This window comes from Eublepharis macularius, chromosome 6 (genome assembly GCF_028583425.1).
Source record: "Eublepharis macularius isolate TG4126 chromosome 6, MPM_Emac_v1.0, whole genome shotgun sequence".
NCBI classification, from domain to species: domain Eukaryota; kingdom Metazoa; phylum Chordata; class Lepidosauria; order Squamata; family Eublepharidae; genus Eublepharis; species Eublepharis macularius.
The window spans coordinates 127,821,770-127,846,922 of NC_072795.1; the positions used below are offsets into that span (position 1 = coordinate 127,821,770).

The window sequence follows — 25,153 nt, forward strand, 5'->3', positions numbered from 1 at the left end:
AAGGAGAACCTTAAAGTGTGGGACTCTTCAGTCTTCTCGGGATGTGCTCTGGTTTCGTGGCTGCGGGGCCATTGCTTAAAAGAGACAGCTACTGCAGATTCCCCCAGCTCCATGCCAGGACACCGCGGCCGTTTTACAGAAATCTGTCTGATGCCATCCCAGAGACTGTGCAACCTGCGCTCCCCTGGCAGTGTTTTAGCAACATCAGAAGATCTGGGTTATGTGGGGGCAGCTGCTTCCCTCACCAGCATCCCCCCACCCAGAAGAGAGATCAAGATGGCCAGCCCTGTTAGTCTGTCTGTAGCAGTAGAAAAGAGCAAGAGCCCAGTAGCACCTACAAGGCTCACAAAATTTGTGGTAGGGTAGCAGCTTTTGTGAGTCACAGCTCTCCTCTTCAGATATGAAGTGAGCTGTGGCTCATGAAAGCTCCTACCCTACCAATTTTGTGAGCCTTATAGGTGCTACTGGGCTCTTGCTGTTTTCTACCACCCAGAAGAGAGAGGCACGGGGAGGAGCCGAGCAGGAGATGTCCCCACTGTGGCCCTAACTTCTGACAACGCTGGAGTTGTGCACATGTTGCAACAACAACCCACAGCCATTTGACATTTTGTGGGCAACCAAGTGGCCAATGGAGGGGAGTTCCAGACAGACAAATTGCTTTATGCTGCAAGAGGGAAGGCCGCCATTGTTTCCCACTACTCTTCAGCGTAAAAAGCTCTCCGTCGAGTTAACAGCTTATTCTCACCAGTCCTTGCTTGGGCCAAGGGAGAAAGAGCTTCGTCGCTGCCTTGACCTGCTTCCCCCACCCCTCCATCCAAAATCCACTCCAAGACCTTATACTGAATCAGGCCACTGGGCTGTCAACGTCAGTCCAGTCTACTCTGACTGGCAGTGGCTCTCCAGGGTCTCCGGCGGCAGTTTTACACGTCACCTATGACCTGATCATTAACTGGAGATGCCGAGGATTGAACCTGGAACCTTTTGCAAGCCAAGCAGATGCTCTACTACTAAACCACAGCCAGGGCTCATTTTGAGGGGGAATGCGCAGGAACGCAGTTCCCCAAAGAGGTCACATGTCAGGTGGCCCCGCCCACCTGACTCTCGGTCATTTGGGGCCCATTTCAGCCTGGATTGGGGCTGAAACGGCCCGGATCGGGCCTCTGACAGGTGGTGGATCACTCTCCCACTCAGCAGCAGCCCAATCTTGACCATTTTGGGCCCCTTTTCGACCATTTTCAGCCCCTTTTTGCCATTTTGCACCCAAATTCGGCCCTGAATGGCCAGGACTGGATCCAAAACAGACAGGATAGGTGATGTCAGGGGGTGTGGCATATGCAAGTCAGTTATGCTAATGACACACCTCTGGTGCTGTCAATGGGCGTGGCATATGTGAATGAGTTATGCTAATGAGTTCCTCCAGCTCTTTTTCTACAAAATGACCCCTGGCCACGGTCCCCCCGCCCCAACTCTCACGGTGCTGGGGCAGGATCCTGCAAGCCAGCACTAGAAGGCCTTTCACTAGAACCCATAGGCTCTTGAGTTGGAGCTCTAGCTTAGAGGCCTGTTCCGCTGACACAGAAGCCCACTGAACTCGCACTGTCTAGGCACCTCTGCCAAGATGGCTAACGGTCTCGGAGCCCGTTTGGCAGCGTTCACACAACGGACTCCCTTCGGGTGGGCGGCAAAGAGCTGGATCCGAACACGTGGGAGGCAACCCTGTGGCAGCAGCACTGGGAACTGCAAGGCAAGCGTCCACTGGGGCCCCTTTTATGCAGGCTGCATGCAGATTCTCTAATGTTAATGAGGAAAAAAAGAAAGCCCACGCTTCTGTTGTTCAACGTTGGCTGCATTTCAAGAACTACACTTTAAAAGGTACGATGCCTTTCCTGCACATTCGCGCGCGCGCACACATGCACACACCGTTTTCCTCAGTGCCACAGCGAGGCACTGAACTCACCAGGGGAACCAAACACACACACAAACAAAAAAGAGACAGTAATTAAATCAGTCCGTCAGTGCATTGGAAACTGAGCTCTCACACCAGCCAGTCAAGTGCAACGACACAATAATAAAAAAAAAATCTGCTTAGAAACGTTCAAGTTACACCTTTGGCAAAAAAGAAAAAAAAGGGACCTGAAGGCTGCATGTAAGTCTTTTCCTTCCAGCGAGGCACCTGGCCCTTTCCGTGAGGGCCTCCATGCAACACACCCAATATTCCACCAAGAGCTCCAGTCCCAGGTGGCACACTTCTGCTATCGGCCAACAGCAGGTGGTTTCTCCTGGTACTCCCTATGCACCATGGGCAATCTTCATTCTTCAGGAACCACCCATTTTCCATGCCAAGGATAAGAACGCAGATTTTTTTCCATGCTTCCCTGTGGCCTGTAGGTCTAACTCAAGCTGCAGACTTGGCTTGTAACAAAACTCCATGGCTCGGGAGGTTTCCCCACTCCAAAACACCACTTGGCCCAAACTCCAGCTTCCTCAGTACTTCTTCAGCTACTGCAGACGCAATACACAGAATGGTCTGCCCCAGCTGGAGAGAGATCATGGCCAGCGGTGAACAAAGGTTCTCCAGTGATGGCTTCTCAAAACTCTCCGTTTCACAGGAGGCAAAGAGACAAGCACTTCAAGTTGGCCAACTGGGAGATAAACCCAAACCCTCCTCTGGAGAAGAAACCTGTAGAAACAACCAAACTTCCATTCAATACCCAGCTGGGGTGGGGGGCAGAGGCAAGACTCCACAAAAACTAGCAGCCTTTGACGGAAAGGTCTTTGCAAAGGAGGTCAACCAGAGCTTTGCTGCTCTCCTTTCTCCACCCTAACCTTTCCCTCGCTTCATCGGGCATGCAGAAAACTGGTGGTTCAACCAAATTGATTTCCGTCGTGACAATAAAGGGAGGAGGTAACATCACAGCAACACGGAGTTGTAATAACACACTGTGGCGTGTCCAAAGGAAAGACATCGTCGGTACAGAAAAGGGAAAGCTGCGCGCACACGCGCACACAAACACACACGTATCTTGGCCTGGCCTTCTGAGAGCGAGGACCGAGGCCCCGCAATTGTTTCTGAGGTTAACTCGACAGGAGCACTCGGAAGGCCCTGGCGTCTCTTGCCGTCCCTCTGCTTGCTTGAAAGGAGGCGGCTGTGTCACCCATGAGAAGGTCACCTCTGTCAAAAACAGAAAAGGCAAAACTGGAGGGACGCATTCGGAGGTGGCGTTTTTTGTCAGGTGGATTTCTAACGCCAGGGTGTGGAAGGAAGAGCCAAATGCCATGTCCGGTCAGTCCATTCACACAGGTGCTGTCATGCTCTCGTTTCCACTGCCCCGAGACAAGAAAACAATCGACACCAGAGTACAACACGGCCAAAAGCTGCCTCCCCCTTTGACAGATTTTCAGTTCCAGATGGGGAAGTGGCGTGTCTGTCCCAAGGAAACGCTTCCTAGATGCTCTTGGAGGCTGAGCAGAGCAGCCTAGACCCTCCCTTCCCAGCGTACTTCATACTGCTTTCGATTTCAGTCGGGTACCAGGAGCCAAGCTGGTATCGGGCAGGCAGGGAAATTAGAGAGTTACGGACAGCTGGGTTCTTGCTCCGGATTTCTTCTGGGAGGTATGTTGAAGCTGAGGTTCAGAGGCATGGTTTTACAGGGCTGGTCGTTCCCTATATTGGTGCAGCGTGGGGCAGAGCCGGGCCAGGAGACTAGTAGTCTTTTAAGTGCTGCGTGCAATACTAGCGCTCAGATTTTCCACAACATGTCTGTGAAGCAGCTCCAACATCCACCAAGGAAGTGGCCGAGGACTAGTCATATCGTCCCTTAATCATCATGTTCAGCAACGGACCCACCTGTACAAAATTGAAAACACACAAAAACCCATTAGTAACTTCAAAAATGACTATTTGACAAAACCTGCCAAGCTACAAAACTGTACGCTTAGAGGTGAACATCTCCAGAGTTACCAGATCAAGGAAAACAAGGACGGGATTCAAAATTCAGCATTCTTGCCAAGACTTCTAGCCTAAAATATAATGAGCACTGCTTGAGATCCCCACCAACTTACCCCAACGCACAAATCGAATCACCTCCCACAGCAAATCTGCCTACGCCCTGCGGATGGGCAGAACTCTTTCACATTTTTCTCACTGACCATACGTTAGCTTCATCTATCAATCAACTCAAGGAGGCTCTTTTCCGAATAGCGTATTTTAAAATAACAATAATTTCCAGCTTGTCTGCAACTTTCTTTATTGCCGCTGTTATAGCGAAGCTGAGCGGCAACTAGGCTAGGGGGCTGCTGCGGCAGCAAAGCTGGAAGTGGCAGGCTGGGCGGCAGTGGCATTGACGAAGCCGGGGGCAGCCGTGCTGCAGGGAGAGGATGGAATCCCACGCACAGCTTGATTCTCGCAAATCCCGGCTTGTAGCTAGTGTGGTATAGTAGCTACGGGGTTGGGACTAAGATCTGGGAGACCAAAGTTTGATTCCCCGCTCTGCCACGGAAGCTCGCTGGGTGACCTTGGGCCAGTCACACTCTATCTACCTAACCTGTCTCGCTCACAGGGTTGCTGTGAGGAAGAAAGGGAGAAGATGATGTAAGCCACCCTGAGTCTCTAAATGACAAAGAATGTATTTTATATGTCTCTTGCCTACTCCCAAACTTTCTGCTCGATTCAGAAAACATAGAAACCAGAAATAGAAAGTTATGTCCAGAATGCGCCTACTCATTTGTACTCTGGTATATGTTAAATCTGCTCGGGACGTATGAAGGAAGTGAAAAGAAGCTATCTCAAACATGTGAGCTGAATCCAGGAATGCCCAAAAGAAGCCGCTGAAGACAAGCAGTCGAAGGCACATGAATGAATGGCACTCGAGGTTGTATCCCTGCAAATGTCCTGCTGCAACGGGCTTGCCGAACGAATTCCATTTTAGTGTCTCACAGGTCAATCGGATTGTTTTTATCTGCCTTTCCAGATGGGCAGCTTTGTTACTTCTCCTCTCCTGTTCCTTTCCCCCCCTTTCCTCAAAGGAGAACGGTTTGCCCGTTTACAATGCATGGGTTTTTCATTTTTCCCACTTCCCTCAAAGCTAAAGCGTTGCCCTAGCTTTCAGATTCTCAATGCAGAAATGTGCATACCCAAGCTCTGTGATTTCTATTTTAAAGTTTGAGAGAGATCAGCGTTCAGCCTGCCAAAAGGGTCTCACTTGGCTGGGGCAGAATGCTGAAGATGCCCTTAGAGTCTTATTATGCGAAGTTAAAAGTGATATTGTGTGTAATTTGTGATGGCGTAATTTCCAAGCTATTCCTCAGCCCAAAGCAATCAGCTTTCCCACATCCCCAAGGAACCCGAAAACGAGTTCCACACGCAGCTCTCTGCTCTCCCCGAGATTGTTCCGCACCTCTTGCGGGCTTCCAAGGGCCTCGCCCAACATTTTCTCGATGTTCCTCATTATCGCCACTTTCTGGTGAGCCTTGAGGGGATACTCAATCCTTTTGGGGGTTGGAGCACCCTGGAAACCAAAACACAGGCATGAGAAGTCTCAGAAGCACATCTGCCTCGACTCTCAAAAAAGGTGTTCTCGATATTTAGGAAGCTTCTAAACTAAAGGGAAAGAAGGCTGAAATCTGAAAACTCTTTCCTGGGAGTAAGCCCAAGGGAATAAAATGGGAGTTAGTACTGAGGAGACCTGCTTAGGATTGGTCTGTAAGTTAACTAAACAAAAAGGCAAGAGTCACCTGGTAGAATCTGCTCATGGGCAGCAGAAAGGCATGTCATCTACAACTGCAGATGACACCCAGCTGTATCTGTTGATGGGAGGCCGACCTGATTCTGCCCCTGACACCCTGTTGAGAGCCCTGGAGGCCATGTCTGGGTGGGTAGAACAGAGCAGGCTGAAGTTGAATCCCACGAAGATGGCGGTCCTGTACTTGGGCCATGGACTGTCGGAGGCAGGGATCCTTCTCCCAACCTTTTAGGGGGGGCACCACTTGTGCCCGTACCATCAGTTAGGAGTTTGGGCGTGATTCTGGATTCCTCCTTGTCTATGGAGGGCCAGATCATGACTGTGGCTCAGGTGGCCTGTTTCGACCTTCAGCAGGCCCAGCAATTGGCGCCCTACCTCTTGGCCCAGGGTCTAACGACAGTGATCCATGCAACTGTCACCTCCAGGTTAGACTACTGTAACTCGCTCTACGCAGGGCTGCCCTTGGGCTTGATCCGGAGACTTCAACAGGTCCAGAATGCTGCTGCGTGTGTCCTAACTGGAGCTTCATGTAGGACACACACCACGCCTATCTTGCAGCAGCTTCACTGGCTCCCAGTAGAATTCCAGATCCGATTCAAGGTGTTGGTTTCAACCTATAAAGCCCTAAACGGACTGGGACCAGCATACCTAAGGGAGTGTAATCTGTAGTTGCAAAATAGTAAAAGGTCCTGTAGCACCTTTAAGACTAACCAACTTTATTGTAGTATAAGCATTCGAGAACCACAGCTCTCTTTGTCAGATGCATTGTCAGCTTTCGAGAACCACAGCTCTCTTTGTCAGATGCATTGTCAGCTTTCGAGAACCACAGCTCTCTTTGTCAGATGCATCGTCAGCTTTTGAGAACCACAGCTCTCTTTGTCAGACGCAGTTGCTTCTGAGAGAGAAGAAGCTTTAAAGACATGAGGGAACCTTTCCCAAGCAGCTGACCTGACAAATGCACAGTACTTCCAATGTGAGACTGCACAGAAGAACAAAAGTGAATGTATACTGTTGCAAAATGGAAGTCTATAACGTCACCATCAGTGACGGAATTGTACAGACAAACCTGGAATTATTAACAAAAACGACATTATAAGAAGGAAAAAGCAATCCAACCAATAGATTTGTAAAGAATGGGATATTATTCATTGAATGTTAGAATATGAAATTCACAGGTGATGTACATTTGAGTCTTATTTTCTCTGATATAAATGAAGTAATTTTTAAAAAGTGAAGTAAGAATCCAAACGAGGTTTGGCAGAGCTAAAGTGCCTGCAACAGCTTTCAGAAGTATTACATAAAGTATTTTTTGATGCAGTGGTGTTGAGGCCAGATAGCACCGTGTAAGAAGCCAGCACTCCGTTCCCATTTAATTCATGCATGAAACTTTACTTTGGCAGAAGCAAGGGATATACTTACCTTGTACCAAAAATTCACAGTGATGGTTGTTCCCCCATTCAGCAAAGATTCTATGTGATGCCACCTTCACAGACATAAAAAAGAGAAACAACCGTTTACATTTCTATTTTTTTTAAATTAACAATTCTACTCCCATGGTAATTTCAATGTTAACAATTTAGGTGTTATGATCAGCAACGCACCAATCTGCTGGGATTTAACTATTCATGTAATGCCCCAGGTTTGTGGCTGATACACGCTCTCTGCTGGGCAGAGAGGCTCTGATGAGTATTGCTCTCTTGTGTTTTGTTTCTTTCATCAACTTTAAGTTGTCCAGCGAGTCACGTTCCAACCACACACACTTTTCCTCCACTATAGGACACAAAGAGAGCCTTCTTCCTTCCACCAGCTTGGTTCAAAAGGGAACTAAGATGAAACAGCATTCCTTTTTATTTCCTAGCATGCTTCCACCTCCTGTAAGATTTCAGCTCCGCTATCTCCCATTCAAAGGATTCAGGGCCAGCTCGACAGCAGGCCAGTGCAAAGGTGACGAGAAACCCGTTTTTTTACTTAGACATCAAAGGGAAACCGAAATTTAAGACACGGGGCCCTTGGAAAAGATGAAATGGCTCAGATGGCCTATCCATTTGCTTCCCTCCAGGCAGACAGAAATATTCCCTTGGAATCGCTTCCTTTTTTTTTTTTACACTAACACACACAAGTGTACATTGTTCCTTTCACTGGCAAAAGCAGGAAGAGGGACCACAAAGGACCACAGGGATTGTGGGATCTACGTGCAGGAAAGATATGTGGAATGCAGCAGCCGCAGCAAGGATAGGAATCAGGTGAGGCAGAGGGAGGAAGCTGGTAGAGACCACCCAGTGCTCCATGGCTTTCCTGGCTCTCTCCTGGCTTTCCGTAAACGATGCAAAACCGAACTATCCAAAAAGGCTTTTTACTCAAATGGGAGGGCTGCATTGTAGGGAGGGGGTCTCAGGTGCTTCACTGACAAGTAGGGGATCATAGACTTCATCACAATTTTTGCCTTATATATTATCTGCTGCTTTAAATATGTACTCCTTTGTACAACCAGCGCTCCATGTTGTCTAACGTTAGTCCTAGAATTGATTGTGTTTTGCTTCAGTATTTTCTACTCTGTCTCGGATCCTTACTAATGCTATGTCTTTAAACTTGTATCTGTTTACCTTATGGCATTGTATTGAAACGTACTTGATTCTGATTGTATTAACTTCTTACTGTGTAATCCGCCTTGAGTCTCAGTGAGAAAGGCAGACTATAAATGACGTAAATAAATAAAATAAATAAATAAATGATGGCTGGCTGCCCATACTTCTGGAGTAGCTTGAAAAAAGTACGAAAGGGTACGAACTCTGCAACGGTCAGGGCAAGTTGTTCATGAGATCCTGTGGCAAATAGTCCGGTTGAATATCCACGAGCTACAAAAGGACATGCCATAAACTCAAAGCCCCAAACGGCCGCAATATCATAGCAGCCAGATTTCCAAGATGTCCAGCACAGGTCAAGAGTTATTCCACAGCAGTCCCAGAGCTTAATTTCTGAACCTGGCCTAGGATTCTGCTGCAACTATCAGGCTTTCCTAAGCTACCCGCACCCCTTCTCAGATTACAATGATTACCAGTACATGGGGATGTACAGCACATCGCCTGGGCCCACCACCGTCTCGCAGCCCACTACGTTCTGGAAATTAGGGAACTTCTCATAGTCGGGGTGATCGAAGTCAACCTAGTAGAGCAGACAGAAGATCACATCACTGGAGAGACCAAAAGTCCTTGGGATTCTCCCTAATATTCTCCTTCTCACCCCCAGATTCTATGAAGAAATTGAAACACCTGCCCCAGCTCTGACCAGTAGGGTCTGCTGCCTGCAAGACGCAAATCAGTCAACCAGGAAAACCAAATTTTGTAGACTGACTACGCATAGAATAAAATATGCAAATATTACTTGATTTGGTGGTTAGATCAAATAATCCTACTTGGTGTGCTGAGATACAAGTTCAATTGATTAGTAGTAGTGGTGATGGTGATAAAAAGCTCCTGTAGCACAGTGGTTATGTGGTTCAGCTGCAAATCAGCACTCTACTGGTTCGAATCCCACTACTGCCATGAGCTCAGCAGGTGGCCTTGGATAAGCCACTCCTCTCAGTTTCAGCTCCCCAGCTGTATAGTGGGGACAATAATAACACTAACTTGTTCACCACTCTGGGTGGGGAACTAATCTGTTTAGAAGAGCGGTATATAAGTGCAGTTATTATTATTCAAGACAGTGCTCAATTGGGTTTGCCTCAACTGCAAATTGGCGCAATAATGGAAAGGGCTTCAATTAAGGTATCAAAAACAGGCAGCAGACAAAAAGGGGAGATGTATCCGAGCTGGGACAAGCAGCTGAGAATCCTTTCCCGGCCCTCTAACACCCACATTAGCAGACACACCATATTTTTAAGTTTCTATATCCAATCATGAGAGCTACAAGCTTGCTTCTGTAAGTGAAAGGGGGAAACTCCCAGAGACCTGGTGGATATTGCTGTACCTTGGGAGAAAGCCTATTTCATCTCATAGGCAAACTACCACTGATCAGGACAAAAAACAACTCTAAAAATGGATTACATATGACGGCTGAGAGTCAATATACAACCTCATTTAGAGACAGGATTCCTCTAAGATAAATGGATAACAGAACACAGGATAAGGGCATATCAGGCCCTGCTTAGTTTATGACCCTCTTCTGAGCATATTACAGTCTATCGTAAGAGAACAATAAGGCATGAGAGGATCCTTCCATTTGACCAGCAGAAAGATTTTCTCTTCCGACGGTTTTATGCAATGGAGGCCATCTGGCACAAAGGTTTCTCACCTGGCTCTGCCTGTCACATGGGTGATGCACGGGATAAGGATACAGGCACTCAAACTGGTCAGGTGGAAAGAGAATGCACCGCTTGTAACCCTTGATCTGAGCAAAGAAGTTCTGCTGTTCATCGTAGTGAGCTGGAGTCACATTCCCTGTACAGGCAGAAAAGACAAGATAGTCACGACACAACAATCATCCTATGTGTTGAAGAGGCCATCCTCTGCATTAATAAGCAAGGCAAACCTATATAAGAAGCAGGGTGGATAAAAATCAATGATTTTTTAAAAAAAAATTAATTGGATTTTTTAAATTTAAATTGGATTTTTCAAATAAAATGTTTTTTGAGGACAAAGCTATCTAAAGATAGTTTTCTATTTAAGATACATTATAGTCCAAAGGTTATGATCATGAAATAAGAATTCGTTTTCAATTATGTAGCATGAGGCTGTATTTTCATGCAATGTTTAAATTTTTGGGTAAACGAATTCCATGAATCCATTCACAATGTCCAGAGGTTTCTGTAAGATTACTGGGCATTTTTTTCTATCTAGAAGATGTTATCACAGATGCTTGGTTTTACAGTTCTCAAAACTGTGAATTTGTGTCTGCAGAGATCACGTCTCTTCTTCACAGCAAAAAGGTTATAAAAGAAACATACAGAGTTGAGAAAAAGACCTCAATCCCATTGTTCCTTTGCAAATCTTTGTATACAGAACCAAACCCTTCCCTCTTAAGTGCTAAGTTTCAAAAAAATTTAATGAATAGAAGATTGTTGGGAGTAGAATAGATCTGCGCAAGAAGCTAAGTGTGAGGAGTCTTTATGTAGAAAACCATGATTTAAATCAAGTCTTACATCAAATCCACCCTGATAAGAAGCAAGCTGGTTCCAAACAAGTCAGAAGGGACGGCCAATTAAAGTACCAAAAGAGTGTCAGCGAACCACTGGAATTTCCAGCACTCTCACAAGGCAACAGCCCCCAAATATTCTGCAAATTTTTTAAAACAATTCAAGCCGTTATTAAGGCTGCAGCGCAGATGTGCTATAAGTCATCATGGTACTTGCACGTATCTCTATAAAGGATGAGATCTCCCCTGTACAAAAGGGAAGCTCTTCCTGACAAAGTCCTGCACTAAAGGAAGCCAAGTTCTGCCCAGAGGAAACCTGAATAAGGTGCTCAGTTATTAATTTTCTCCAATATCAGGGTCCTTGGAGCTGGGGAGGTAAAAACCCACAGAAGGGCAATGAAAAACTGTGCGATTGCTGCCCTTTTAAACAAATGAATTCACTGGCCAAACATATGTGAAATAACCACTCATCTTCTCAGGTGCACGCTGGTTTCGTTCTAAGGATACAGCTGGGGTTTTTGTTTCTCCACTTATAGTAGTCGTGTGAATGTGCACAGAAATACTGGAATATGGCGGCTGATAATATTGTAAAGGTCTCTGGCATACTACTCATGCCCCTTTAAGTCTTTTTAAACTGAATTAAGTTAAAGGCGCTAGATTCATCTTTTCAGAAATGATTAAATACTTGTTAACAGCTAGCTGCAAGGCTGGTTCGGGCCAGTTTTTGGAAGGCAAAGTATCTTCCAAGTAAATTGGATTGGTTACGGAAAATTTGGGAGATAGTATAGTCAGTCAGGCTTACTGCTTTGGTTAATAAGCAAGAAAGTAAAGGTTGGGAAGCATATTGGATTCCACTATTATGTTATGTCAAAAGGATTATTTATGGGTAAAAAAGAAGCTTTGTTGTATATATTGGTCTATTTTGAATTATATTTGGTAAGGTAAGTGGCTCCTTCTTTTGAATTAATTACCATGCACAAAATTTTAAAAATGCTTTTTTAAAAAATCTCTCATCTGATTTGGTTTGGGACAGTACTCGTCTTTTGTGCTGCTAGCAAGAGGCCCTCAAGGGACGTGGGTCTGTCCTGTAGTCACACTAGCAACGGCAGGGGGCTTTTGCCACTCTTGGACAGTGGGCTTGTCATCCTGGCTATTAGAGTAGTCCTTGTGTGCTAGTGTCCTGCCAGCATCATGCGCTTCCTCGTGGACCCTACTTCTGAGCGGAAAATTTTTCAGTTCCTTTCCAGTTCATGGTGTGTGTGTGTGTATGGAGAGGAGATTAAGAGACCTTCCTCCCACAAATACTGACTGACATTCCTCACGAAACAAGAATGCTCAAGACCTCATCTCTACTGCTAGTTCTAAAAGGACATCAAAATAAAAACACAGTAAGTTGGCCAACGTTTTTTGCTCATATTTAAGCAAAGGACTTTTTTTTTTACCTTCCATGCCAATCAGAAGCAAGTTGGAGGTCAGCTGACCCCAGCCTCGCTTTGCCTGCTGCCTGTTAATCCAATTCCAATTGAATCCCAGGAAATCCACCACAATTTTCCTTCCGACTGTGTCATTGAGGGTCTGCTGCAGATACAGCCTGTATCGCCCAGGGAGCAAGCGGAAAAAAGGGATACATAAAACATCCTTGTGCAGAACGATCACATTTGCCACAACTGTCTCTGCATGCGTTTCTGTATGTGCTAGAGCAGCATAAAATGTGTTCGCAGATCTGTGTTGCAGAGTTAAGAAAACCATTATTCTCAACGCAATACTGTCAGTTTAAATGGGAAAATGCGTCTTCGCCAAAAAGCCAAACGCACAACTGGCACTTGACGTTAAGGCAGGCAATACGCTGACACACACAAACACCTGTGACCCTTACACCTATGCGAAGAGGACTGAGCATTTCCACGGCCTACTTTCCCAAATCAGCCTGGGAGTTAGTTGCCTACGTGCCACAGAACAGACTCTGTTTCATGTGTCCGCCCCACATGTGGTAAGGAGCAAAACTGCTCTCATGATTGCGTCAAAATCCAGGGGCAATCTCCCTAATGAAATGTGAAAGACACTCTGTTCTCACAGCCCATTCACAGAGAACGCATAAACTACTTCTTTCAAATGGTGGGTGGTGCAGTTCTGTCGCTTTATTACACTGTTCTGGAGGCCAGCTGCAAAGCTGCTGCCTTTTAGTGGTGTTTTCTTGTTGTTTCTTTTTGTATTATTGTTAACGTATTTTGTTGGAAGCTGCATCGAATGAGGCAGAGTACAAATGCTTTCCATAAACATCACCTCTTGTGCAATCAGCTACATCCTTGGAAACAACTTCGCTCTTAAAGCAATTTCCACTTGAGCTAGAAAGCCAGAGATCCGTAACAGAACTTTCAGGCCCGTATTTGCGTTCTACAAATCTGTGCAGAAATGTCCTCACATATTCCACCCTCACCCACCCTGCCCAAGTAATACCGTTCTCCACTCCCTCGCAGTTGGATTTCCTGGAGTTGCTCAACAAACTCGCTGAATTTCATCTCTTCCCTGCTGGACCTGGGCTTGAAATTCTTAAAATTGGCCATCTTTTTCTCGTCATAATACAAGAACTTGTGAGTACTGGCTCTGTATACGGAGAAGTCTCCACCGCCAATGTTCTCCTGGAGGTAGTCCAGATCCCATTTCAGGGCAGGATACACCAGATTGGTATCGGTAAGCACCACTGGCTCCTGCAGAAAAACACAAAACGGGAGTCACAAGTACAAATACCCCGATTTGTTAATTCTTACGTTCAAAATAATTGAAGGAAAACAAGTGGATGATCAAGAAAAAATAATTCGATAGACATCCACGGTACAGAAACTACTCAGAATTCTTCGGAGTCCTCATCCTCATTCTGGAGGCCTCACTTCAAAAAGGATGTGGCCAAAATCGAGAGGGTGCAGAGGAGAGCGACGAGGATGATCAGGGGTCTGGAGACTGAGCCCTACGAGGAAAGGCTGAGGGCCTTGGGAATGTTTAGTTTGGAGAAGAGGGGGTTGAGGGGGGACATGATTGCTCTCCTTAAATATTTGAAAGGCTGTCATTTGGAGGAGGGCAAAGAGCTGTTCCAGTTGGCAGCAGAGGGTAGGATCCGAAGCAACGGGCTTAAATTACATGCACAAAGGTACCGGCTGGATATTAGGAAAAACTTTTTCACGGTCAGAGTAGTTCAAAAGTGGAATCAGCTGCCTAGAGAGGTGGTGAGCTCCCCTTCACTGGCAGTTTTCAAGAAGAGGCTGGATGGATACTTGTCAGAGATGCTTTAAGGCTGATCCTGCACTGGGCAGGGGGTTGGACTAGATGGTCTGTATGGCCCCTTCCAACTCTATGATTCTATGATTCTATCCTCCAAGCACCAAAGTCAGGAAGAGCTGAAGAACATGGGATGCTAGAAAAGCAAAAATAAAATGCTGTGCCTCTTAATAGCCAAGCTGTGTTCATTCTGACATGCGATCCTCGAAGATGCTCATAAAACATGAGGATTAATCAGACTTCTGCCTCTACGTTCTTCTTTAAATAACCACACTGGTCCATAGTAAAATCCAAAAACAAGAGTAACACGATACTTTTTATCAAGGCCAACCAAAATAACACCTTGTCGTGTTATGGGGTTTGTCAACAAAACATCTTTAAAGAATTACATGCAAAGCAGCTGAGGAATAAAAACAGCCTTCAGATACGTTTTCATCCCCATAAACTCTGCCATTTTTCTCTCTTTTACTTGTATTTCCTGCTACAATTTTACTAAAATTCAGCAGATCATGTTCTCTCTTATAAATCCTACTAGTTCTTCTGTGTCTTTCCTTTATAACAGCTCTATATTCCTCATAGCATTTAACTGAACACTCTGTCTCTTTGGCTATCTGTCCCCTCAGAATGCCTTTCTCTCAGAATGTTCCTTCCTCCCAGGCTACTATATCCCACTTAAAATATTTTCTTCTCCTCAGGATGTTTGAGATCCCACCGCTAAGCCTTGCAATTAATTCTTTGGGATACTGCTGTTCACCCTCTGGTTTGCTTTCCTGCCTGTCAACTACTCTTGTCTCCCTTGGTGTAGGTCTATTTCTACCCACAAAAGCTAGCCTTCAATCTCACGCACGGTTTGCCGGGCAACAAGCACACGACTTCTTTAACTGTAAGTGTGCGGTAACTTCATAATGATAAAAAAGAGAAAAAACATTAACCAGCTGTTTATGCTTTTAAATAGCAACCTCCTAGTTAATGAGTAACTATCACCTTCAAAAAGAGAAACTGCAAATGATCAGTTCACAGATGTTAAGTGTGGGCAGGCAGGTGGGTTACTGTATTTTGTAGCCTCGCGGGAGCGTTATAAGGAAGGAACAAATCAACCATTTTGTGGGAAAAAACTGGAAGAAGTCCTGGGAAAGAGCCAATGGCGGTTCTGAGATTAAGGTCGCAATCCTACTTATTAGGGAGTAAATCCCATTGAGCTTTAATGGGGTTTACGAGAATAATGCTTAGGATTGTGCTGTTGAGAATGGCAGCGTTCACCATGGTGCTCCAGGATTTTAACCTTCCCCTAAGATCTCGTCTATACAAGCAGATGAATGAGGTGGGGCAGAGTTCTGTGGTGGTAGGCTGGGCGATGCCAGTACAGGATGACAGCGAGAACAATTCTCTATATAAACATCCCTGAAGGGAAAAAAACAACAACAGTAGATGGGAGTGGACTAAGGCTAGATTCTTTCTAAGTGCCAGCATCTGGATCCATGCTATGGTAACATCGAAACTTGACTCTTGTAATGCACTATACATAGGTCTCCCATCTAAGTTAACTAGGAGACTCCCAATTGGTGCAAAATGTTGCGGCTGGGCTGTTATCAGGAGTGACCAGGAGCATGAACATCACTCCTATCCTGCAGTCACTCCATTGGCTATTGTGCCCAGTTCAAGGATATTGGTTATCACATATAAAGCTCTTCACTGCCTTGGTCCAGCGTACCTACGGGACCGCCTCCCTCCTTATGTCCCTTCACGGCAGTTTCGCTCATCTGAACAGGGTCTCCTGCAGATGTCACCCTGAACATGGGTAAAATCAACAGCCGCTCGTATATGGGCATTCTCTATAGTGGTTCCTACCCGGTGGAAAAGCCTGCCTGAGGAAGTCAGGAGAGCCCCCACTCTCCGGACTTTCCGCAAACTATGCAAAACTGAATTATTCAAAAAGACTTTTTACTCAAATAGAAGGGCTGTATTATAGGGAAGGGGTCTTATATGCTTCACAAAAGGGTGAGGGACCATTGACTTCACCACTATGTTGCCTTATGTCCTATCTGTTGCTTTAAGTATGTGCTCCTACATGCTACCTGTGCTTCAAGTATGACTCTACTGGGTAGTCCTACGTTGTCTAATGTCAGCCCTAGAATTGCTTGTGTTCTGTTTCAGCATTTCTTCAGCTCTGTATTGGATTCTTGCTAATGTTACGTATTTGTAAACTTTTTATTTACCCTATGGGATTGTTTATGGAAATGTCCTTGATACTGACTGTTCTAATCTCACACTAAGTAATCCACCTTGAGTCTCGGTGAGAAAGGTGGACTATAAATGACATAAGTAAATAAATATATAAACGAATAAAATTTGTGGGGAGTTTTTCCACACTGAGTAACACTCCAAACTGTGCTCCTCAACATTTATCCAAGAGGGACAATATTCTTCTACCACATCTAGGCTGCAAACACTGTCAGGCCAGTCCATAATTTCAGGACTTTGAAGGAGAGGGCACATGAAAGCAGCTGTGTGGTGCAGTGGTTAGAGTGCGGGGCCAGGAAGACCCCACATTATATCCACACACACACATGAATCTCACTAAGTAACCTCTGGGCAGATGTTGCTTCACAGCCTAAATGGAGAGGAGGGAGAAACCCATACACCATTCTGAGGAAGGGAAAGATTAGGGTGGACAGCTCCAGGTTGGGAAATTCCTGGATATTTGATGGGCTTTCAGCAGGGATGCAATGCCATAGGGTCCATTCTCTAAATCAGCCATTGTCTCCAGGGGAACCGATCTCTATCATCTGGAGATCAGCTATAATTTTATTTTTATCTACATTATCTAGTGACTGCCTTTCTCACTGCGACTCAAGGCAGATTACAAGAGTAGGACGAAATCGAAGAGTCTAGTAGCACCTTTAAGACTACCCAACTTTACTGTGGCATAAGCTTTCGAGAATCACAGTTCTCTTCGTCAGATGCAATATAGTAAAGAGTCCAGTAGCACCTTTAAGACTACCCAACTTTACTGTGGCATAAGCTTTCGAGAATCTCAGTTCTCTTCGTCTGATGTGTGTGAACTGTGATTCTCGAAAGCTTATGCTACAGTAAAATTGGGTAGTCTTAAAGGTGCTACTGGACTCTTTTCGATTTTGCTACTACAGACTAACACGGCTGACTCCTCTGGATCTAAGAGTAGGACGAACAGCTTGGAAATTCAATTTTAAAAAAGAAGTAGAGTATGGACTACAGAAATCTGAAAACAGGAGAAATCCGAACCCAGAACCGAAATAATGCGGAACAGAAAACGTAAGTAATGTGACAGGATAGATTATAGGACGCAGGAACGACCCAGTAGGAGCAGCCACAAAGGCATTGATTTGAGGCGGGGGTCCCAAACTGTTTCGCCGCAGACCCCGCCCGGGCCGCTCCCTCCGCCCGGGCCCCCCGCCGGCCTCCTCCTCCTCCCGCGGCTGCGCCTCAGCCAGAGTCCCGGCCCGGCCTCCCACCTCGTTCTCGATGAGCTCCTCGGCGCGCGGGTCTCCATGGCGCAGCCGGGGGATGGGCCGCGTCTCGAAGCTGTAGGGCCGGAACTGGGCCTCGCTCCAGGCGCGCTCCGCGCCCTCCGGGGTCCCGGGGGACGGCGAGGAGGAAGCGCCTCCGCTGTCACCCACCGCCGCGGAGCAAGACGAGGAGGCCTCCGCCATCGCCTCCGGACAGCCCGGGGCCACAGGCGTCTCTGCCCGCGACCGGAAGAGGCGTGAGGGACACATCCGGCAGAGCGGCCGCGGCTGGCAAGCGGGCCGTGGAGGAGGAGCGCGCCCCCTGGCGGTGGAGGGCGGGAGGCCGGCTCGGCGGCCCGGCGAAGCTTTTGGTTTCTTTTACCAGAGCTTTGGCCGGCCTCTTTCGGGCAGGGGAGGCGGGACGCGCATGCGCCACGAACCGCCTCCCTGTGACAGTACATATTAAATCGTATATTTAATACACGCGCACAAAATCTAAGGAGCAGGAGGTGTATAGCAGCTATGGGACTAACAAAATTTGTGGTAGAGTATGAGTTTTCGTGAGTCACAGCTCACTAATTTTGTTAGGCTTATAGTGAGCTGAGTCAGGTAGGGTTGCCAGCTCCAAGTTGGGAAATTCCTGGACATCTGGGAGGTGAAACCTGGAGAAAGTGGAGTTTGGGGAGCGAAAGGGACTCGGCATGGCGTAATTCCATAGAGTCCACCCCCCCCCCCAAGTAGCCATTTTCTCCAGGTGAACTGATCTCTGTGGCCTGGAGACCAGTTGTAATTCCGGGAGATCTCCAGCCACTACCTGGAGGCTGGCAACCCTAGAGTCTGGAAAGCCCACTTGGTTAGCCTCATAGGGGCCACTGGACATTTACTCTTTTATACTGCTAAAAACAGACTTAACACGGCTACCCATTTTGAAAAAGTTTTAAATATATGACCTCTGTCATGTTGGTCAGGGCAAAAATCACGGAAAGGGTTGCTTTATCTGTTCTAGTTTGGGTTGCCAACTCATGCTTGGGAAATTCCTGGAGATTTTGGCGGTGGAAGCTGGGTAGGGTTGCTAGCTCCAAGTTGGGAAATTCCTGATCTGGGGGGTGAAACCTGGAGAAAGTGGGGTTTGGGGAGAGAAAGGACCTTGGCATGGCATGATTCCATAGAGTCCACCCCCCAAAGTAGCCATTTTCTCCAGGGGAACTGATCTCTGTGGCCTAGAGACCAGCTGTAATTCCAGGAGATCTCCAGCCACTACCTGGAGGCTGGCAACCCTAAGACTGGGGAGCGCAGGGTTTGGGGAGTGGAAGGACCTCCGCAGTGTATAATGCCGTAAAGTCCACCCTCTAAACAGCCATTTTCTCCAGGGGAACTGTACGTTCTGGAGATCATTTGCAATTCTGGGCAATCACCTGAAAGTTGGCAAGCCCATATTGGACTGAAGCTGGCAGTCTCAGGGACCAGCTCAGTGGTTTTCGTGGATCCTCTGCTATTGTTGGGATAACAGCAGGAGCAGCCAAGGCCACATTTCTTTCCACGTAGTGCAGAAACGTGCTCTTAATTCGGTTCTGCTCCTCTAGACAGGCTGCACTGTGCTTCTGTGACTCGGTCTGTGCTTTGGGGGCTTCCCTGAAAAGAAAAATGCAAAAACTTCCATAGGTACAGAAGGTGGTGGCCTGTCTGGTGGGGAGAATCCAGTAGTAGGTGCTTCCTGAAACAGCATCATTGGGTGCTCATTTGCTTACGAGTCCAAATGAAGTCTCCGGTATTGACCACTAAAGACTTCTATGGCCTGGAGCCTGCTCGCTTGAACGCCTGCCTCTCCCAATACCAACTGGTGCATCACAGCACATTTTAAACTCCATATGGCCACATCCATTACGTCCCCTGCAGGGTGTTGCGCTCTGCAGACAAGCAACTCCTGGTGGTCCCCGGTCCGAGCGACATCCGTCTGGCCTCAACCAGGGCCAGGGCTTTTTCTGCCCTGGACCCCGGTCTGGTGGAACGCTCTCCCACTGGAGATCTGGGCCCTGCAGGACCTGTTACAGTTTCGCAGGGCCTGTAAAACGGAGATGTTCCACCGGGCCTTCAGCCGAGTGCCAGCAGGTGTCCTCCTCCTTCCATCTAAGCCCACCACTTCTTCTGGGGCTGCCCTCGGCCATCTGCTATGCCCGTATACAGACTCCCAATATTTGTTTAAATAGCCTGCTCCTGGACTATTTTAATGACTTTTTAAAAATTATTGATTTATGTTTTTGTTTTAATATTTTTTTTTAATGTTGTTAGCCGCCCTGAGCCCATCTGTGGGGAGGGTGGGGTATAAACCAAATCAAATCAAATCAATAAAATAATAAACGTCCCTGGCTTGGTAAGTCATCTTGGGTCACTCTCCGCAGCGAGAAAGGTGAGATTAAAATGTTCTAATAAATAAATAAAACCTACTGAAGCCGCAGGGCTGATCTAGTCAATTCCACACTTATGGGAGAAGACCAACCTTTCCTAATGTTTCCCCTTAAATTTTGTTCATGAAATTTCAGATACTGAATTTTGTAAGTTTTTAAAAAATGGCCTCACATCTCTTAGAGAACTGCTGAAGTCCTACCATAAATACAAGGGCGTGTTTTAGGCACTTATTCTTCCTGCAGCTAGAAAAAAAGCAGCTTGTGCAATTTTTCCTTCCCTCCCTCCCAATCCCCATGCTAAAATATATATGATTTAATTAGCCGTTGTTACAATAATATTGACTTTAAAACTTGTACATAAAACTGCCCCTGATATGCTCATTCGCTCCAGGTGGCATGTTCTTGGGGAAATTAATGAGAATTTATTATGGAGATAATCTTATATATGTGGGGCAGAGTTTTATAGAGAGAAGGATCAATTCCAAATAAGATCAATTTTGCATTTCAGCTCATTATGCAAATGGCCTTTTTTTGGACTGGTATCAATATTGTTAAAGTTAATATCCAAATCTAATTGTCTTGTCTTGGTAGGGCTGGGGGAATATAAACAGTTGAAACAGCATGCTTCTTTTCTGATGTTATTTTTAACACAAATGATGTATTATCTTCGATAAGATCAATATTAGCATTAATGAATTCTACATTTTACTTCATTACATCAGCTCTGGGGTGGTGCCTCTCATTTTTCCTCTGTTATTCACATCAGCTGTAATGGGGAATGTCTCTGTAACGATCTCTATTATAAACCTCTGCAGATCAAAAACCATTCCAGATTATTTATCACTAAACCCATTTGGTCTAATGGCGTTACTTATAAACATATTCATTTATTGAAGACAGTGATATACCTTCATTCCTCAGCATTGTGAGAGTGTGGCGTGCATATGCTTATGCTTTGTTTCCATATTTGCAGCTGGAATATGCTGCTTTACGAGAGAAAGCTCTTTCTTTGTTCTTATTCCGGGATGGTATCTGTCTATATCACGGAAAATAGACCTACGGCAGGTGTGAGTCACACTTTGGTTACAGCAACAAGAAAATAGGCTTCAGAGACACTTTACACACCACGTTTATGGTGGTTTGTGATTCAAAGCCTTTATGCCACTGTATTATAATTAAATGGAGCAGAACCACTTCCTTCTCTGTAACACATTAACAGTGTGGGAGAGCGGTTACAGTTAATATGTTGTTATATGTTATCAATACGAGTCAGCGCATTCATGCTGCTTTGTTACAAGCAAATGAGCCTATGTGGATAATTCCTATGAATTCCTATGAGGTCTCCTTTTTCAAATGCTATGTCTGCATTCCTGTACTAAAAACAAAAGTCCAGTGGCACCTTAAAGACTAACAATATTTTGATAGGGGGTTTTGTGAGTCACCACGCATTCCTTCAGGTAAGTTATTTGCAGGGCTTTTTTTCAGCTGGAACGCGGTGGAACAGAGTTCCGGCACCTCTTGAAAATGGTCACATGGCTGGTGGCCCCGCCCCCTGATCTCCAGACAGAGGGGAGTATAGATTGCCCTCCAGCGGCACAGAGGGCAATCTAAACTCCCCTCTGTCTGGAGATCAGGGGGCGGGGCCACCAGCCATGTGACCATTTTCGCCGAGGGCGATTTAAACTTTTAAAAACTCCCCCCTTGTTCCAGCTGACCCAAAGTGATGTCATTGGTCCTGGGAGCATGCATGCATTTTGTGCGCACACATGTGGTACCAGGGGCACCACCACCTACCAAGAGTTGCCCCCTGTGGTGGCAACCCACTGAGTTCCACCACCTCTTTTCCCAGAAAAAAATCCCTGGTTATTTGCAATAAAAACAAAGCAGCATACAGGTGTGTGTGTGTGTGTGTGTGTGTCCCCGCATGCATGCATATGTGTGTTGTTTGTGGAGACAGGGACATGACACACCCATACAGATAGGAATGGGCGGATACAGAAGTAGTGCTAGAGAAGGCTGGGCCAGATCCGGGAAAGCATGGCTAGACATCAACACTTTCTCCTATTCTGGGGTCTGTTCCAGTCAAAGGTACCCTTACCGTGATGCCGATGGGCTACCCAGGCTCCAGGTGCTGTTAGATTAGGATATTTGTCTAGCCTTAGATGACGGAAGGAGCCATAGCTTTGAATTTGGAGACCCCTGTGTTTTGGTCCTGGGGGACCTTTGTCATCCACGCTGATATCCCCTTATCAAGGGCGGCCCAGAATTATATGACCGTTAAGATTGATAAGCAACACTGCGCCCGCACATAGACCCATCATCTAGATACCATTCTCTGCTGAGCAGCAGGATGGCGACTTGCAGGTGGGAAATTTTTCTGTCAATCCTTTGTCACAGACAGATAGTTACTTGGCAAAGTTTATCTCGCACATTCCTATCTCCACTACCCACATCACCTAACACACCGCCCTTTAGGGATGCGAGTCATCCTGAACTAGATCCTCTCCAGTTCCTGTTGCCTTTTACCCAGACATTACTTTAAAAGCTGCTTTTTGACCTTTTTCATATTTAAGTCTCAGTAATCTGGTTCAAATTTGATTCAGGGAAAGTTTCTTTGGTAGAGTCGGCTTTTCCCCAAATGCTTCCCAGTGTATAACACATCCATTCCTTTCCTCCTAGCACCACAGTTTTATCCACACGCTAAAATTTTTCATCTCTGGGTGTCTACTTTGCCTGTAGATGGAACAGGATGCTGTCTTGGACATCCTGGACTTTATCCTTTATCTAGCAACCTAAATTTCCCCTCCAGGATAGGACAATAACATGCCCCAACATGGTTGGTACTGACAAGTACTACCAGCCAGGCTATCTAGACAGTGCATAATGTCTTCACTCTTTGCCCATGCAAACAAAATGCTGTCATAAACACATCTCTGCGAGTTACTGAACTTCAAGACTCCCACAATCCAGCATCCTCACTTCAACCCCAGATGTCTACAACTCTACTAGGAGAAACTGTTTGTCACTTGTAAAGACCCTAAAGGCCAGAGGCTGGCTGGGGGTTGAGAGAGGAATAGGACTGCTGCTGGCTGGGCATCCTCCAGTAGGCTTTCTGAGTGTATTTTTGTCCTTTCCATTGAGAAAAACCTGAAGAGGGTTTGGAGAGCTTTTTCATCCTATTACACCATCACCAATATTCAGGATCAAAGGGTATGACAAGATATGATATCACATGATATGGGCAAATGAATCTGCCCTCCACTGAAGAAGGCCCTTGGTTCATCAAGGTCAGTATTGTCTACTCTGACTGGCAGCAGCTCTCCAGGCGCTAAGGCTCACATCACTTACCACTTGATCCTTTCAACTAGAGATGTAGAAAAGAGCAAGAGTCCAGTAGCACCTATAAGACTTACAAAGTTTTGGTAGGATGTGAGCTTTCATGAGTCACAGCTCACTTCTTCAGATACCCGTCTTGATCTATCAACTGGAGAGGGCAGGGATTGAACCTAGGATCTTCTGTATGTGAAGATGCTCTATCATTGAGCTATGGCCAAGTCCCACCCTAAACTCTATCCTCCTCAGGCACCACCCCCAAAACTTTAGGAATTTCCTAAGCCAGGGTGGCAACCCTACAGGTTTCTCATTTGACTCCATGAGCTGCTGCTCTGAAAGTTGCCATATGTCGGCTGGGAGTGGGAGAACTCCTGCCCCCAGAGGGCACTTCTTGCCACTGCTCAGTGGGTGGAGGTGGGAAATAGGGGGGAAATGGGGGGGGTATGTCAGCATGCCAATGCGCTGGTGTAACTTCTGACATAACCAGAAGTGATATCCTCACGTTGCCAGAGATGCTGTAGCAATTATCCAAAACTCAGATTCAATTATCGTTGTTGGGAAGAATAGCTACAATTAAAATGAATGTCTTACCTAGAATGTTATTCCTATTTCAGACAATTCCAGTAACTGAGGCACCATTTAAGCAATGGCAGAAGGATATATCGAGATTTATATGGCAAGGCAAAAAAACAAGGGTTAAACTTAAGGTTCTACAGGATACAAAGGAAAGAGGAAGTTTGAGTCTACCAGATTTGAGATTATGTTTTGCGGCCAACTGTTTGGTTTGGATGAAGGAATGGATAATGTTAAAAAATAGATCCAGAGGAGTTAGCCGTGTTAGTCTGTAGTAGCAAAATCAAAGAGTCCAGTAGCACCTTTAAGACTAACCAATTTTATTTTATTGTAGCATAAGCTTTCGAGAATCAAGTTCTCTTCGTCAGATGCATGATCCGAACTGGTCAAATACAGAAGAAGAGGGGAGAGAGGGGAGAAAGAAGGGGACATATATCACAAGGAGACAGAATGCAATTAGCGTGGAGGCAGTCAAAACATTCCTTTGCTTGGAAATGTAAACATCTCCTTTTGGTGTGCAGTCAGTTTGCCGTATTAGTTTGTAGCAGTGAAAGTATCCAATTCCTATGTAGTATAAGCCTTCGATGACCACAGCTCTCCCTGCCAGCTGCATCTGACAAAGAGAACTGTGGTCCCCGAAAGCCCACACCAGGCGTCACTGGGCTCCCCCAGACCACGCCTCTGTAAAGGGAATCTGTTACCGGTGATAATGTGATAACCATTCATAGTCTCTGTTCAGTCCCAGCTTGACAGAGTCAAATTTGCATATGATATGACAAAGTTAAGGCCAATGCAGAGTTTAATAATCATTATGTAAGGCGTGCCATTTTAAAAGTATGGAATAAATACAAACCTAGGTTTTGTTCGAAAATATCCTTTTGGTTGTTGTCGCAAGAATTTCATTTTAGAAGGGAAATGGTGAGTCCAACTAAATGGTTAACTTACTATGACTTGTTGGAATTTTCTCAAGGTCAAGTTAAAATCAAATCGAGAGAGGATTTAGCAACAGAAGGGCATGCTTGCCAGTGTTCCCTATATGTAAATCTCAAGAGATTTAAACTGAAGTCAATATGAAGTCAGTTAAACAATATGACTTTGAGCAATCTAAAACTGAATTTGAAATTGCACTCTGTACAAATGATGAACAAGTTATTTCTAAAATGTATAACCTTTTGTTAAGGTTTGAGACAGAAGAAGAGCAAGTAAAAGAATG

General features: G+C 45.9%; 1 protein-coding gene across 1 annotated transcript; it reads right to left on the bottom strand.

Annotated features, from left to right (window-relative positions):
* Window positions 1–1,825: 1,825 nt before the first annotated feature.
* Window positions 1,826–17,864, bottom strand: HIF1AN (hypoxia inducible factor 1 subunit alpha inhibitor). The gene is made up of 8 exons (XM_054983974.1): window positions 17,636–17,864; window positions 13,329–13,579; window positions 12,314–12,462; window positions 10,032–10,177; window positions 8,797–8,903; window positions 7,161–7,224; window positions 5,397–5,507; window positions 1,826–3,847 (listed from the first exon to the last, which is right to left on the bottom strand). The coding sequence occupies exons 1-8, from the start codon at window positions 17,831–17,833 to the stop codon at window positions 3,803–3,805; spliced, it is 1,071 nt and encodes a 356-aa protein (XP_054839949.1). The 5' UTR covers window positions 17,834–17,864; the 3' UTR covers window positions 1,826–3,802.
* Window positions 17,865–25,153: the final 7,289 nt, after the last annotated feature.

Coding starts and splice junctions, on each gene's coding strand:
- HIF1AN (XM_054983974.1), bottom strand. CDS start 17,833: ATGGCGGAGGCCTCCTCGTCTTGCTCCGCGGCGGTGGGTGACAGCGGA. Junction 13,580..17,635: donor AGGAGCTCATCGAGAACGAG/GTGGGAGGCCGG, acceptor GTTTTTCTGCAG/GAGCCAGTGGTGCTTACCGA. Junction 10,178..12,313: donor GCTTCTGATTGGCATGGAAG/GTAAAAAAAAAA, acceptor CTGCCTGTACAG/GGAATGTGACTCCAGCTCAC.